Source organism: Primulina huaijiensis, chromosome 9, assembly GCF_012295235.1.
Source record: "Primulina huaijiensis isolate GDHJ02 chromosome 9, ASM1229523v2, whole genome shotgun sequence".
Lineage (NCBI taxonomy): Eukaryota > Viridiplantae > Streptophyta > Magnoliopsida > Lamiales > Gesneriaceae > Primulina > Primulina huaijiensis.
Genome location: NC_133314.1, coordinates 17,759,556 through 17,776,060, shown reverse-complemented (window position 1 = coordinate 17,776,060; position 16,505 = coordinate 17,759,556). Strand labels below are relative to the sequence as shown.

Below are 16,505 nucleotides of genomic sequence, written 5' to 3'. Positions count from 1 at the left end.
GACGGTTTCAAAACAATGTCGGTAATTTTAGCTACGGGTTTGTCAAAACCGTCGCTAAATTTAAAGATGCGACGGGTTTTTTTTATAACAGTCGCTAAAATTAGCGACGGTTATTTCAAAACCGTCGCTAATTTAAACTTAGCGACGGTTTTAAAAAAACTGTCGCTAAATTTAACCGCCGCTAAATATTGCAACGTTTTTCAAAACCGTTGTTTGTCAAAAAACCACACTAATCGACAACGATTTCTTCAAACCGTTGTCAATTGTCCAAAAAAAAAACGCTAATCGACAACAGTTCATGGAACCGTTGTCGTTGACCTAAAAAAAAAGCTCAAAGACAACGGTTATATAAAACCGTTGTCATTGATCCCAAAAACCGTTGTCTTTGACCCCAAAAAGACAACGGTTTTTAAAAACCGTTGTCTTTGTCCCCCAAAAGACAACGGTTTTCGATAAAACCGTTGTTAAAAAACATACGACAACGGTTGTTGTGAAAAACCGTTGTCGTATGTGCGTTGTTGTATGCAGAATTTCTTGTAGTGATTACCACAACCTTTAATCTAAGGGCTCACACAATTAATGCATTTCATGAAAAAAAGTTTGTGGCATCTTTTGTAACTCATGGATTAAGGGTTAGGGTACTACTACTTATAAGATAGCATGAACAAATCTAAACCAAAGCCAATTACATTGAAGTGGTTTAATAAGATTTAAAGCTGACACAAATAAATAAATATTAATTTTATTCTCAAAAAAAAAAAAAAAGATAACCATTTCTACCATTTTTTATTGAAATTCAAAAGCCAAACATGGATAAATATATAAATAACATCATAAATTTAATTCTTCTTAGAGTGACCAAATTATTTTTAAGAAAATATTACACATGAATGATGAAATTAAAAGAGTTGAATAAAAATAGGGAGACCTCAATTAGAAAAGTACAATAATTATATATAATAACAATTAATAAAACAATTAGGGAATGAATTCTAACATTGTTTTAAATTATTAATTAATATATAGAGTGGTCACGGGGTTCACTTGACTATGCAGATTAGTATACCCCAACACATGCAATATATACCGTCCCCAACCTAAGTCATATGCGTGCAGCAATTTGTCTACCCCAACACCACCCTACTAATCTAAACTTCCTGTTAACTAAATTAAATTAATGTTAATTAATACGTGATTATGATTGATAATTACAAGTATATTTATAATTACGTCGACTAACACTCAACATTATTAATTATATTTGCATTATTCAAGATTGATCGAGTTTTTTTTATCATCTTACTTACTTGAATTCGACCATATGTTTATATATCGAGTAGCTCGAGTTCTAGACCTTTAATAATTTTCAAAAATTAATTGGAGATGACTAAGTCTCCTTTAAGGTCATTATTTTATTGAAAAATTGGTTTTTTTAGTCGTGTAATTTGTTTATTTGCGATTTAGGTGCTCTATTTTGTCGAGTTTCAATATGATCCTCTATCTTCGGTTTTTTCCCCCCTCAATTTTAGTCCTTTTTAACTTGACAATTATGTTCCATCAATTACGTGTGTAGTGTACTACATCAGCTTTCCAGATAAAGAAAAGAGTTAAAATTAACAAAAGTTTAAAAAAAATACATTATCAAGCAAAGAAGCAAATACACATGACCAAAATATTTTTTTTTTTTGTTTTATTGGTTGTAGACTCAAAGCATTTAGCGGGAATTCGTTTAATTAACAAGGAAAAATTGAATCATAAATACGACTATGAAGTAGCAGCTCCGGTGATATATATTCGAGCTCGGCACGATTAGTTGCTCGGAAGGCTCATTCTCAATTAAAATAGAATTTGGAGTTGAACTCCAAGCAAACTATTCATTTGTGACTCGATTTACTCGCAACTCATTATCAATAATGTTATAAAATGCAGATTTAAACGTACTTTTTTTAGGTCTTCTTTGTACCTCATTTAGGGGTATTGATGCTAGGAAAGTATCTGAGTTCTTGATTTATTTATATTTGTTGCATTAAGTGTCTAGCTAATTAATATGGAGAAACAGAGAGTCGTGCNAATTGCATATAAAGATTATAGATATAGGGCTGCTGTACGTACACTCCAACTTTTAAAAAGATATTTAAATAGAACTAATTATCCATGCATTTCTAAATTGAAAATTTATGTTTATAAGCAATAATAATGGTTCGTTCCATACTACAATAAGAGAAATTAAATATTTTTCACAAAACTTACAATATTGGATGCATAAAAGTACTTGCACGATTTCAAGGTTCATAAAATCTATATATATATGGAAGAAATATCGATCGAGTCATGCGAAAAATGGAGATAAGAGATCGTCGAATAGAATGTTAATTAATTCATGCATCAGTAAGACAAATTCAGTGCAGGCTTCGACTTGATCATCTGGTTGAATATGCATGCATGTTATGCAGTAGCTTTCATATTAATTTCGTACATTCCAAGCTCGCAAAGGCAAGAATCTATGTATGAATATGATGTAATACATTCAAGGTTCTTTAACTTGGGTACGAATTTGGTCAAGCCTTGGGTCCAGCCGATACAACTCGCAAATGAGTTTAAGATACTAGGGGCTCAATATTTATTATGTTAATAATGAATTTATTAATGTGAAAATATTGTTAGATTCGAACATTGCTATTCTTGCAATTTCTTTCACCATATATTAAAGTTGAGGGCAATTTTATCATGAAAAAATTGTATTTTTGATCATGTATGTTGGACTCTTTGCAATTTTGGTTTTCTGTGTTGTCGAATTTCAGTTTTAGTCTCTTTATCTTTATTTTTTTGGCAGTTTTAGTCATTTTTCGATGTGGCGCTGATATGACACCATTGTGACGGTAATGTGACACTGATGTTAATACTGTCACATCAATACTTCAGGTGAAATAAGACTAAAATTGTCAAAGATTGAAAGATACACGGTTAAGACACAATTGACAATATAGAGGAGTAAAACGTCGAAAATACAAATATATATACAACTTCAAAAATGTAATTTTTTATTATTATTATTTTCATTATAGATTTTTTATATGTTAAGTTATGAGATGAGTGATACATATTTCTCTTCATTTGCGTTTCTATCTTGAATAAGTTAATTAATGCATATTATTGCATCTCAAGTAAATATTTTTTTTAGAAAACTCTTCGACAAATAATACTGATCAGATCTTTTAAGAAAAATTAAATACAAAAAGAAATATATACGAAGCTATGGAAAAAAGATAGAAGTGAAGTTACATGAAATTTCGGTTTAGCTTATTGTTCATCCCTCGTGGTCAATTATTTTTTGGAAAAATTATAGAGTAGATATCTTGTGAGACGATCTCACGAATCTTTATCTATGAGACGGGTCATCCTTACCGACATTCACAATAAAAAATAATATTTTTTCATGAATGACCCAAATAAGATATCTATCTCACAAAGTACGACCTGTGAGACCGTCTCACACAAGTTTTTGCCAAAATTATATTATCTTCTATGTTATCAAATTTTAGTTTTTACTCTTATATCTTCCGTTTTTTTTGCGATTTTAGTTATTTTCATTGAGATCATACAGGTGCGACAACAAACTCATCAACGCTACATCGAAAAATGATTAAAATCACATACTAAGCATTAAGTTGGTGGAACAAAAATAATTACGCAATGATTTTCCACTCAATATATAAGTATATATAACCACGTACGGTGATGAGGAAAATAATTATAGAACAACAAAAATAATAATAATCGCATTTTCAGGGAAAAAAAATCATCAACCAATTGATATGATATTATATTAGAAAGCACAAAATAAAATTTAAAAAAAATTACTGAAGTTTTAACCAAAACCTACCCCATAATTTTCGAATATAACAAAATTAATGGAGGAATTAAAAAGGGTCCAAACCCACCGCAATGAAACTTGGCCACCCTGTCCTGTATATGTTCTGTCCCTTTCTCATTTTAAATACCTAATATTCAATAAATCTTGCCGATTGTAGGCCCTCGAACTCGACTATTCATCTCACCGTTTTCTTCTTCCTCTCCACAACTCTTCTAGATATTGTCTAAAAACCACTCTCCCCACTTGCACGTCATTCCATGCATGTATAAAAGGTCTGGATCAAGAATTGTATGGCCATTAACGCAGCAGCCATGAACAATAATCAAGAAGATCATGAAAATGTTAACAAGCAAGAAGATGATCAGCATCAGCATGATATGGTGATGCCGGGTTTTCGGTTCCATCCGACCGAAGAAGAGCTGGTTGAATTCTACCTCCGCCGTAAGGTTGAGGGCAAGCGTTTTAATGTGGAACTTATCACGTTTTTAGACCTTTATCGCTATGACCCTTGGGAACTTCCTGGTATATTTTATTTGGCTTTTTGTGTATGTTTATATGTGTGAATGAATCTATGAGTGTTTTTACCTTTTAAAAGAACCCTTGCGAGTAGTAGACCTACTATATAGTTCAACCCTCCCGTTCATTTCTTGATTTTCAGTTTATGCAACGTGTAGGTAAGGGCTTTTGCTGGTCGAATTGTTGCGATGAATCGCTATGAACGATCACTTGAAATTCATCCTTTTTCCCTGTTTCTTGATCTTCAATTTTCTAAAAGCATGTGGAGTACTAGTTTCAATTCAAGGGCTTTTAGCACGATGCTGACGAATCGGCATAATTGAATCACCAAAAATCACCCCCTTATCTTACTTTCTTGATTTTCACTTTTCTGCAAGCCGTACAGAACATTTTCAAGGGTTTTTAGTAACCACTTCCTAGAGGTAGGTAGATCAGTACAAGCGATTGGAGAACATCAGCCCCTTTTTCCTTTTGATTTTCATTTTTCCACAAACATATATGGAAATAACTTTCAAGAACTTCTATCTATAAGTTTGTTCAGATGGTGCAGTACAATTGATCACAGAAAATAGAAGAAACTGCTGGTCGAACAAATTTATTTTTCTCCATTATGTTCTTGCTTACTAAAACTACGTATTGTCTCAATACGTTTGATTCTTTTTACTTTAATTTCATTATAAGTGTGTGTACGTATGTGTGTTATTTATGGTGCTAAATTAATTTTTTTTCTTTTGCTTTAAATCTTTTAGCTTTAGCTGCAATAGGGGAGAAAGAATGGTACTTCTATGTGCCTAGGGATAGGAAGTATCGCAACGGGGATCGACCTAATCGTGTGACAACTTCTGGATATTGGAAGGCAACTGGAGCCGATAGAATGATTAGAAGCGAGAATTTGAGATCTATTGGCCTGAAGAAAACCCTTGTTTTCTATTCCGGCAAGGCTCCGAAAGGAATCCGAACTAGCTGGATCATGAATGAATACCGACTGCCTCACCACGAAACCGAACGCCTGCAGAAGGTATTAGTAGTTCAGCAACCGTAATGGTGGAAATAAGTGTAGAAAAACTAGAATGAAATTTTACCATATATATATATATATATATATAGGTTTTTTAAAAAAAAATTCTTTCAAATGAATTTTATGTTTCTGATTTCTGATTTTGTTGAAAACCTTACTCTGAAAAATGTCCTTAGATCAATATATCCCATGAAATTAAGCATATAAGAAGAAACTGATTTCGTTCTTCATTTCATTAATTACTATGTGAATTCATGAGATCCATGCCAAGATGTAAAGAGCCATGTCCTAATTTCAGTATTTAGTTTATTTCATGATTTATAACTCAAGGATTCACATGAAAAAAGTGCAAGAATTTATAATTTAACTAATTTATTAGGACACATGAAAATTATTTCAGTTCTGTTCTTATTTAATCATTATGAATAGAAGTTCGCAAATTCTAACTCTATAAATAATCTTGTGACGAAAGACATGGCAAGACAGTATCTTCATTCAAATTTCAAGCACTTCTTTCATCTTTTTAACTTCATTTGATCTTAACAATTGGAAACTTATTTTTTTACTATTTTCAGGCGGAAATTTCTCTATGTCGAGTCTACAAACGAGCTGGAGTCGAAGACCATCCATCTCTCCCTCGTTCCCTCCCTACAAAAGCTTCGTCTTCGTCTTCCTCACGAGGGTCACAATCAACACAAATACCACAAGAAACCATGAATCTTGGAATCGAAACGTTCCAAACCGAAGGAATCATGAGCGAATCGAGCCCTAGTAGCAGCACAAACGTTGGAACATCACTTGCCCTTTCAAATCCCAACTCTTACAACCTTACTCATCCGTTACTCCACATGGCTTCCACCATTGATGCAGCGGCTCCAAGTTCCGTAGAAAGGGAAAGGATGATTCTTTTACAGAATTATTCACAAAAAATTGGCACTACCATATTTGCAAATCCAACTTCTTCACATGCAATCGATGATCTCCACAAATTGGTGAATACTTACTCAACAAATCAAGAAAACCACCACTTCTCTAACAATATTATTGTCCCTGGTCTCCTTTCCCACTTCTCGACATTGCAGCCTCAGCCACAGCAGCAGCAACAGGCAGCTCAGAACGTGATTCCGGGCTCGATTCAGGCGGCTTACTCGGATAGATTGTGGGATTGGAATTCAATATCAGATCAGGCAAGCAAGGACTACAACAGTCATTTCAAGTAACTGATCATATATAATCTATATTGATGCATATACATTATATATATAAATAATTCACTGATTATATTATGTGCCTAGCTAGTGCTAATATGTTAAGTCTCTTATTTAAGAACATTTAACTTTATGGTGAAGAATTTTAATGTGATTTGTTTGCTTATTAGGGTTTTTGAGTTTTCATTTCTTGTTTTTTTTCAATGTTTTGGAATTTGTAGTACAATTGAAGCAATTGCAATACTAAAAGCTCCTCTTTAAATTTGAAGGGCTATTAATATTAGCCATATACTTCAAGAAATTATTGTTTTCAAATGCATTAATTAAGAGTAGAAATTTGAACTGAAATGGGATGCTATTGGTTTGTGTAGCAAGCTATAATTTCGGCCTAGACTTTTTTTCTGTTAATTTGGAGATTAAAGGGGAGGTAGAGAGAAAATAAATTTTGAATATTCTTATATTTTTTAGCTTATAAAGTTGTGTTAGAATTATTAATAAAATAAGTGCTAGTGAGTTAATTAGCAATGTAACAGATATCAATAATTATTTTATTTTTTTTCCAATTTAGAGAGATCAAATGTTTTTAATTAAGATATCACAAAAAAAAATGTGAAAGTATAAACTACTTTCATATTGAATGAAATATTGAAGAAACCTAATATATAGTTTAATGATTGAGTTCGTTTTTTAATATAATTGATTAAATAAATAGATTTCACATCAACGATGCTCTCGTATAAACAATATTGTAAATCAAACTCAAAAGTTAAAGTTCAAAAATATTATCTAAACTACAATATAATTGATTGTACATAAGTAATGGGGTTGCTTATTCAAAAATTAATGAATTTCTGTGTCAAGTCTTTGGTTTCATAGTACTGACAAGATCCCAAGTGTACTCTGTCTCTGCAGCTCTGTGTATGTAGTTTTCACTTCCACAGGAATGATATATAGTAATACTATGGTGTATTTGGTTTTATTTCTTGGAGATTCATTTTATCATGAAATAGAACAAAATATTATACTTTTTTCTCTTAAAAAATATTTTAATATAACTATTACTATTTACTCCAATAACTTATCTAGCTTTTAAGATTTTTAAAGTTCATCACACCTTGATTATATTATTATTATTATTATTATTATTATTATTATTATTATTATTATTATTATTATTATTATTATTATTATTATTATTATTATTATTATTATTATTATTATTATTATTATTATTATTATTATTATTATTATTATTATTATTATTATTATTATTATTATTATTATTATTATTATTATTATTATTATTATTATTATTATTATTATTATTATTATTATTATTATTATTATTATTATTATTATTATTATTATTATTATTATTATTATTATTATTATTATTATTATTATTATTATTATTATTATTATTATTATTATTATTATTATTATTATTATTATTATTATTATTATTATTATTATTATTATTATTATTATTATTATTATTATTATTATTATTATTATTATTATTATTATTATTATTATTATTATTATTATTATTATTATTATTATTATTATTATTATTATTATTATTATTATTATTATTATTATTATTATTATTATTATTATTATTATTATTATTATTATTATTATTACTTGATATATATATATATGTATTGTTTAAAGTGTTTTTGATAAATTATGTTTCAATAAAAAAAATATGGTAATAAATCCAAAGATAATGTCTCCCCCACAGTCGCTTGACATCTATAAGAGGCATTATATTGATGATAGAATTGCTACAGAAAAAAATGACTTGCAGAAGACTTGATCAGAGACAAAACTCTTATTATGGAAAATGCCAAAGTTTGTTGGACAAAGACTTGATCACGAGGAAACATTGTCTCAATTTTGTTTGTTCATTTAAGTTATTTGGTAAAATATTTTTTACGGGATTTTGAAAAAGTAAAATTTGTCTTTAAGTAGACTTTTAATTTGATTTTCTAAGGATAATTACTAACTTTTTCCATCATGTGTAATGAAAAAAAATATATCAACATATATAACGTGATATAGAAAAAGATAGACTAAAAACTTTAAATTGATTTTCTAAGGATAATTACTAACTTTTTTTTCTTATCCATACTAACATGACAAAAAATATTATCAACATATATAATGTCATATCAGTAATGTAAAGAAGAAAAAAATAGACTAAAAATTTTAATTTGATTTCTAAGTATAATTACTAACTTTTTTCCTTATGCATACTAACATGACAAAAAATATTATCAACATATATAACGTCATATCAGTAATGCAAAGAAGAAAAAGATAGACTAAAAATGCAAAGAAATTAAAGTATTGTAATAAAACCATATTTTAGTCTATTAGAGTATTAAAAACCTATATCGACCAACTTAATGATCAATTTTGTTTTTTCTGTAAATTGATATGTAACTATAATTTCTTACCGATTATTATTATTAAATAAAAAATATCAAAACTTAATTCAATCATTTTAAGAATATATGATCGAGTTTTGTTCACTTTAAAATACACAAGAAGTATACTTTGATTTAATTTAGCAATTAGGTTTGGTGGGCAGCAATGTATGGAGAAAACTAGGTAACAACCCGATTCAGTAAAGTTTTATCACTACTTAACTAAAACTTCTAGTTTAACTTTCTTACTTAAACGACGATAAATAGTACACTAACTGTCAATTTAAAAGTTATTTTAGATGTAAGATATTAAATGACAAATATATTGATCCTCGATGATATGATATAATACTTAAGTGTGTGTTAAGAAGTCTTGAAAGCAGTTGGACTATGGAAAGCTTGGATATTTGAACTTATGCGATTATTCCAGAGAGCCTAAATGATTTACAAGTTCCTCTATTTATATACTTGGATCCAACTTTTAGTAAAATAAAATATATATATATATGTTCTAAATATTATATTCACTAATTCCATCTTTTTCACGTCACCCTCCCTTCTCACAATCGTACACTTTAAGTAGTGCTCGTGGATTTCTGACAATTCAAAAACTGTTTGTATGGAAGAATTTATCTAATAATTCAGCTTTATAACTCTTAGTAGTCTAACTGATTCTTCAAATAATGTTTCTTCAGTTTATCTCAGCTATATTTTAGTCCAGTTGGTTTTATCTGTCAGTTCGAGAGACTTAGATATCACTTAAGCTTCAAACAGATTTATCTTAAAAAAAACCTTCAGTTTATCTTATTATCAGTTCAAATTGTCTCAGTAAATGACCAAAACTTAATCCAACAATTTCTCATCTCTCTGACTAATTTCATCTTTTTGACAACACTTGAGGTCTTCAAAATTTCAAGAACTGAACTCGGTTGAGTAGACACTATATCAATTTTGGATGAGAGATCTTCATGAACTTTTTTACCTTAACTGCTAGCTCATGATTAGAGCCGTCAATGTGGGTTCGGCCCATCAAGTCAGCCCACCCCGCCACACAATTTAAGTAGGTAAGTTTGAAATTTTTTCAACTCATTTAAAGGCGAGCCTAGATGGGCCAACCTGGTCGCGGACCTAGACGAGCAGCCCAAGATGGGCTTGGGTTGGCCCAAAATCTTGGAAGGAAAATAAAAAAAATAATTTTTCTTATATTATGAATTTATGGTGATATATGTATTTTTTAATGAAAGTTGGGAATTGTTTTGTATTAATTACTTTATATAAAATATAGACATGTGAAATTAATAATTAGAAATTTTATTTATATTTTTTATAAATATTTATTTATGAAATGAAAATTTTAATTAATTATAATAAATTTTTATTTATTTTTATTTTTATTTTTTGTGGGCCGGCGTCTAACATGCAACCCACCTTGGATTGTGTTATGTTGGGATAGGCTGGATTGGAGATTTTCAGCAGGTCGGGATGGTAGCCTGACCCACCTCTCCCCGCCAAATGGCGGATTTTTGGTGGGTTGGCCCGTTTGACAGTTGTACTCATTATTGGATGTAGACATTTGTCCAGAGAAAGTCTGAGCAATAAGAACTTGATAATTTTTTAATTTCTACAGATAGCTAAAAATACTAATAAGCTCCTTGGACATATATATCACTTTTGTTAGCAGTTTGTCTTGAAATCTATCTAGAGAGTTTTCAGTTTTCAGTTGATTTCTCCGTAGATTGGTGAGACTAGAGGTGATGGAAGCCAAACTAGCAGTGATACTATCCAAATTGAGGTATTCGAAAATGTTCAGTTCTTGTAACATAGCAACACTTGGAATGTTCTTAACTGCTATAAGTTGAGATACAAACATGGAGAGATTTTGAACTAGAGGAAGGTCCTTGTTCAATCATCCGAATCGGTTGAACTTGAAAATTTTGTGCAGTTCGAAAATCAAGCTGAGGAACTGCATCTTCTACCCCAATCTAATTCACTAACTATTGAACAGTCTTAGTCACTACTATGTGCGCTTCAGTCATCAAGACTTCAGCCTTGCTTGCTGGTTCAACAAAGGCCATATCTCCAACTTATTCATGTAATTTTGAACGAGTTTCATCAGTTGATCCAGTAATGTTGAAAACTTCATGGACGGAGGCTTGTTCTTCAACTTCTTCTTCGTGTAGATCCTTATTATGTTGTTGTGCAATAGAGTGCACAACTTCATCAATGGTAGCAAGTGAGATTTCCCTAATTAGAAGAGAAGAGGCTGGACTGTTGAAGATGACTGGAAGAAGATTCATTCTCCCACATGTGTCTTTAGTTGGGTGGACATGGACCTTATCAGACTTTCCTTTAGGATTGGTGTCAACCGGTATGAACAACTTATGGTCGTTTTTCCAAACTTTGACTTTCCTCTGTAGAGTGATTAGATCCATGTCAAGTTAATTAAGTACAACAATATCATTTAGAGCAGTTGGACTAGTTGGATCATAGTTAACTATAAGTTCTGCACAGATTGCAATGAACTTCTTAATTAGCAGAAGATCCATCCGATAGTCTCTGCGTTGAAGTACTTCTGCAATCACCACAGTTTTGACTTGTTTCAGAACTGCCTTCTCAAGAGAAATAAACTTATTCATAGTAGTTTTCTTCATCAGTTTTTTGACAAAGGTGACTGTTTTGAACTCAATAAATTAATCAAAGAAATCAATCTTGCTCTCAGCATACGCGTTTAATTCATCCCGTGACACCATAGAGCTCATTTTGCAGCAAGCAGCTAGAATTACTAGACTTTTTTTTTCTTCTTTCACCTCCTCAAGTGATTGCGACAACTTCCTATACTTGTTAATCATCTCATGTAGTGCAGTGACAAGGTCTTCACGTGTAATTTCACTAGAGCCAAAATCAAATACATCATCAACATCTTCTTCTTGTTTTAAGTCAGCCATTATGCATTGTATGTTTCATTATCACTCTCGCTTGAGATATTATTGGTTCCAGAAGAATTATTTTCCGAGTCTGCCCAATTACTATTGTTTTCTTCAGCAACAAAAACATTCTAGTCTTTTTTTCTTCTTGAATAATCTTTCGACCGTCTTCCCTCGAATAGTCTTTTGTCATCCTTCTTGGGACTATTACATTCTACAATTAAGCGACCTTTCTTGTCACAATTAAATCAAACTTGACCATCATCTGTATGGTCTTTTTTCTAATAAAGTTTGGTAAATTTAGATTGATTTTTATGCATAAATTTGCCAAATTTTTTACGAATAATGACATTACATCATTGTTAATTTGTTCCCCATACTTCTTGCTTGAAGTCTCTTCGACTGAAACAATGTCAACTGTTGCAGTAAGAGCCTTTGTTGGTTGGCATTTAGAAGGATATTCCTTAGTTCGGATCCCAAGCTCTAACATATAGGCCTTGAGGTCAACAAATAGGTCATGCAACTCTAGTTTGTTTATATCCTTGATTCTCGCAGGGCCATCGTCTTTATATCTCATTCTCTAGGAAGTTCTCACATAACCTTCAAAGCAATTTCTCAGTTAGAATAATCCTTACGAAGAGATGTTAGTTTAATAATGATGCTACTAAATTGTTCATCAAACTCATTGAGAGTTTCTTCAGGCTTCATTTTGACATTATTAAACTTCTAGATAGCCATAGTTTTCTTGTTCTCCTTAGTTTGTTCATTGTCTTCACATAGTTAGTTAGCTTCTCCTAGATCTCTTTAGCTTCAGAACAAGTTTTTTTTGTACTGGACATGTTTTTATCTAAAGTTTTATAAAAGATATCATTGGCAACTTTGTTCAGGTTAGCCTTCTTCTTGTGTTCAGCCGCTCATTCAGATATGTGTTTTTCCACCATCTGCGGAGCACCTTCAGTTATGGAAATGGATGTGTTTGTCTTTTGGATTTTCATTGGACCATCAGTGATGACATATCACATATCATCATCTTGTACAGATAAGTGTGCCTGCATGCGAATTTTCTAATCATCATGATCTTCTTTTGAAAGCATAGGAACTTTGTTGAAAGAATCCACATGAGTATATGAATATCATAGGTTGAGAAAACCCGCTCTGATACCACTTGTTATGATTGAGTTAGAGTTTAGAGGGACTAATTAAACACTTTTAAAAAAATTATTATAAATCATGTCAAATAATGCGATCGGTCTTGATGTTGTTAAATGTCAAGACCAGATTTTCTCAACTTTTAAAAAATGGTCGAACCACAAATTGTGCGGAAACAATCCGATGAATCTTACGACTACTTTATGATCAAGGTAATTTAAACAAGATAAGTAAATGCAGTAAGGAAGTAACACGAGTGATGTTTGTGGATGTCCGAAGACTCAAGCTCCTATGTCATTTCTTATTCTACTTATGGAAGGATATCACTGGAAGAATTTGGTTTTACAAACCTTGTAACAATCCGCTTCAATTTTAAGACTTATCTACTGCCTAAATTGAAACAGCTAGTAACTCAAATGGTTAAGATACACAGTATAACAACCAATACAACAAGTAAAGAAGTGAATCCTCATATTCAAACTGTCGAACGTCTCTTTAAACGTTCTATACAGAAACGGTCGAGTTGTTTGACAGAGGCCCTTGATGATCCTTGAAGATCTGATAAATGTTCTTAGATGCGAGGACTAATGAGAAGTAGTGAATAATAATTAGAAATGCTCAGAAATCGTTTCAAAGAATGTAAGCTTGGATGTGTGTTCCTAAGAATTTCTCATTTAAGGATAACTTGTATTGTTTCCTTAAAATATATACATGTCACCATCAATCGTTGCAACTATCATTTAATCATCATTAATATCCTTCTTGTTTTTGCAACTTTAAGTCCATATTTTATCAATAAATTTGTCAGACTCCAGACTTTTTTTCATTCGAGAGTTGGTATGATCTTTTTGCAATCTATCTATTTTAAGATTTCGTCTGTATTGTTGACTTGCAATATCTTTATGGGAAACATCAAATCTGACCGTTTGCAATATTGTTGGGAATCAATGGTTTGAACTTTGTGCACTACTTTAAATGCTTTCGACCTCTCAGCTAGAGTAAAATATATACAGTGGTTGGATGGCTCTGCATTATGAGATCGGTTGAACGTGTATTTACTAAATCTTAAGTAGAACGGTCGAGTACCTGTAGTATAGAGCAAACGGTAGCTTGATCTAACACAATAAGTTATTGTTTATCGTAATCAAAATTAAGGGATCTAATATATCATGAGATTGAACATGTTGATAAAAAATTATACATAATTAACATTTAAATTCAAAAGATGAAAATAACAGTTTATATGTTGAATTGCAACGAGTTGGAACGTCTCGTGTAAAACATTTAGGCCTCATACCATTCATTTCGTAAAATTTGTCTCATGTTTAATAACTTGGAAATGTATCCATAAATAATGAATTGTGTTCCTATTTGGTTGATTATGTGATGCTAAATTTTTAGTCCTTCTTGAACACACAAATTTAAAATATGACATGTACACTTAATATGAAAAAATTTACTACTTAGTGATAATTTACATATTTCAACAACATCAGTAATACTAGAAGTACTTGCACTAGCATTATCAAAAAAATTTGAAGAAACTTAAGAAGATAGATAACATTCTTTTAAAATAACAAATATAAGTTGATAAATATTTTGTGTCGTGCGTGTTTCGTTAAAACATCTATATACATGAAATCTTTTTTGAGTCCACCAACATGGTTAAAAAATCTTTGCACTTAATTTTATCACCATAATAGTGCAACGTGGCCTTGTTCCTGAATCGGGCCAAATGCTTGTCGAGATCTTTGTTCCCATCATATTTCTCGACTTTTGCTGACTTGTAATGGGCGATAGGGGATCATTTACTATGTGATTAGAAAAAAGGACACTCTTTTTGTTGGACTCGGGGGGCTCGGGAGGAGCCGGTTTGTCCTTCCAACTTCTTTACATTCTTCTATAAATGTTTTAATTCCTCGGTCATGGTGAGAGTCTTAGAACATTCCCGAGAGATTTCATCTTTCCTTGTTTTGTCCCGATGAGGGGCCTCATCCTCGGATCCCTCCTTTCAGTGGCATGTGGCTTTTGTTCAGAGGTAATTTCTCCGTAATGGCTTTCTGGACCGCCACTGCTATCCACTGGCACTACAAAAAAAATGCCAAACGACAACGGTTTTTAACTGTTGTCGTTTGCCATTTTAAAACTGTTGTCGTTTGCGATTTTAAAACTGTTGTTAAAGTCCCTGTGATTAAAGGGTTCACTCAAAGACAACGGTTTTTAACCGTTGTTGTAGCTACATTTGCGACGGTTTTTAAAAACTGTCGCTAATTCGCGGCGGAAATCATGTAAACAACCGTCGCTAATTACTGACGGACGTTATAAAAAAACCGTCGCTAATTCTAGCGACGGTATAATAATACCGTCGCTAGAATTAGCAACGGTTGTTTCATGATTTTCGTCACTAATTTATTCAGTAAAATAAAAAAAATTACTTTTAATAATTTAACAAATCTAAAAAACTTACAATTTGACTATACTAACAATATTCATGAACTTAATTAACAATTAAAAATTTATCAAAAAATAAAACGAAAAAATTTATCCTAAATCGAAATTAAAATCTTGTAAGAAAGAAAAATTTTAAGTGTTGTGAAGTGGTGTGAATGAAAATGGAACGAAAACACTGATATTTATAGACAATTTGCAACGGTTTTTGGTTAAATAAAAATAGCGACGGTTTTTTTAATAACCGTTGCTAAATTTAGCGACGGTTTTGTTAATTGAGTAAAGACGGTTTTTTCATCGAGTAGGTCTCTTGTGAGACAGTCTCAAGAATCTTTATCTGTGAGACGGATCAATCCTACCGATATTCACAATAAAAAATAATATTATTAACATAAAAAGTCATACTTTTTCATAGATGAGCCAATAAGAGATCCGTCTCAATAAATACGACTCATGAGACCGTCTCACACAAATTTTTGTCTTTTTCATTTACAAATAATTGATCCGCTGAATATGACTAGCTGGCTGTCGTTAAACCAAGTTATCTCTGGTCGGGGCATTCCGATCCCTAAAGCTCGGAATTGGATTGATACTGAAATCACTGTACATAGTCACATGATCCCATTTATGTTGATAAAATTTCAAAAATAAAAATTTAAAAATCAATTTAATTAAATTATTTAAGATATATCTGCATATTTGAATATAATTATATTTTATGACTAAATCATTAATTTACATAAATTCATTCATTTCATTCGATGATCTTTTTTATACACGGGTTTTCATTATCTACACTTTGACAGGATTTTTGTTTTTTTAAAAAAAATTTACTCAAAGTAACCAAATTAAATTTTACCCGATATTTTGTTCGTTCAATGTTTGGGGAAAAAAAGAAAAACAAAACACAAGAAAACAGTACGCAACTCGGAA

The 16,505-nt window shown here is 31.1% G+C and overlaps 1 protein-coding gene across 1 annotated transcript; it reads left to right on the top strand.

Moving 5' to 3' along the window:
- The first annotated feature begins 4,045 nt into the window (after nucleotides 1–4,045).
- Nucleotides 4,046–6,852, top strand: LOC140983762 (uncharacterized). The gene is made up of 3 exons (XM_073450890.1): nucleotides 4,046–4,396; nucleotides 5,140–5,408; nucleotides 5,984–6,852. Exons 1-3 carry the CDS (start codon nucleotides 4,165–4,167, stop codon nucleotides 6,626–6,628), a joined length of 1,146 nt encoding a protein of 381 aa, XP_073306991.1. The 5' UTR covers nucleotides 4,046–4,164; the 3' UTR covers nucleotides 6,629–6,852.
- Nucleotides 6,853–16,505: the final 9,653 nt, after the last annotated feature.

Coding starts and splice junctions, on each gene's coding strand:
- LOC140983762 (XM_073450890.1), top strand. CDS start 4,165: ATGGCCATTAACGCAGCAGCCATGAACAATAATCAAGAAGATCATGAA. Junction 4,397..5,139: donor TGACCCTTGGGAACTTCCTG/GTATATTTTATT, acceptor TAAATCTTTTAG/CTTTAGCTGCAATAGGGGAG. Junction 5,409..5,983: donor AAACCGAACGCCTGCAGAAG/GTATTAGTAGTT, acceptor TACTATTTTCAG/GCGGAAATTTCTCTATGTCG.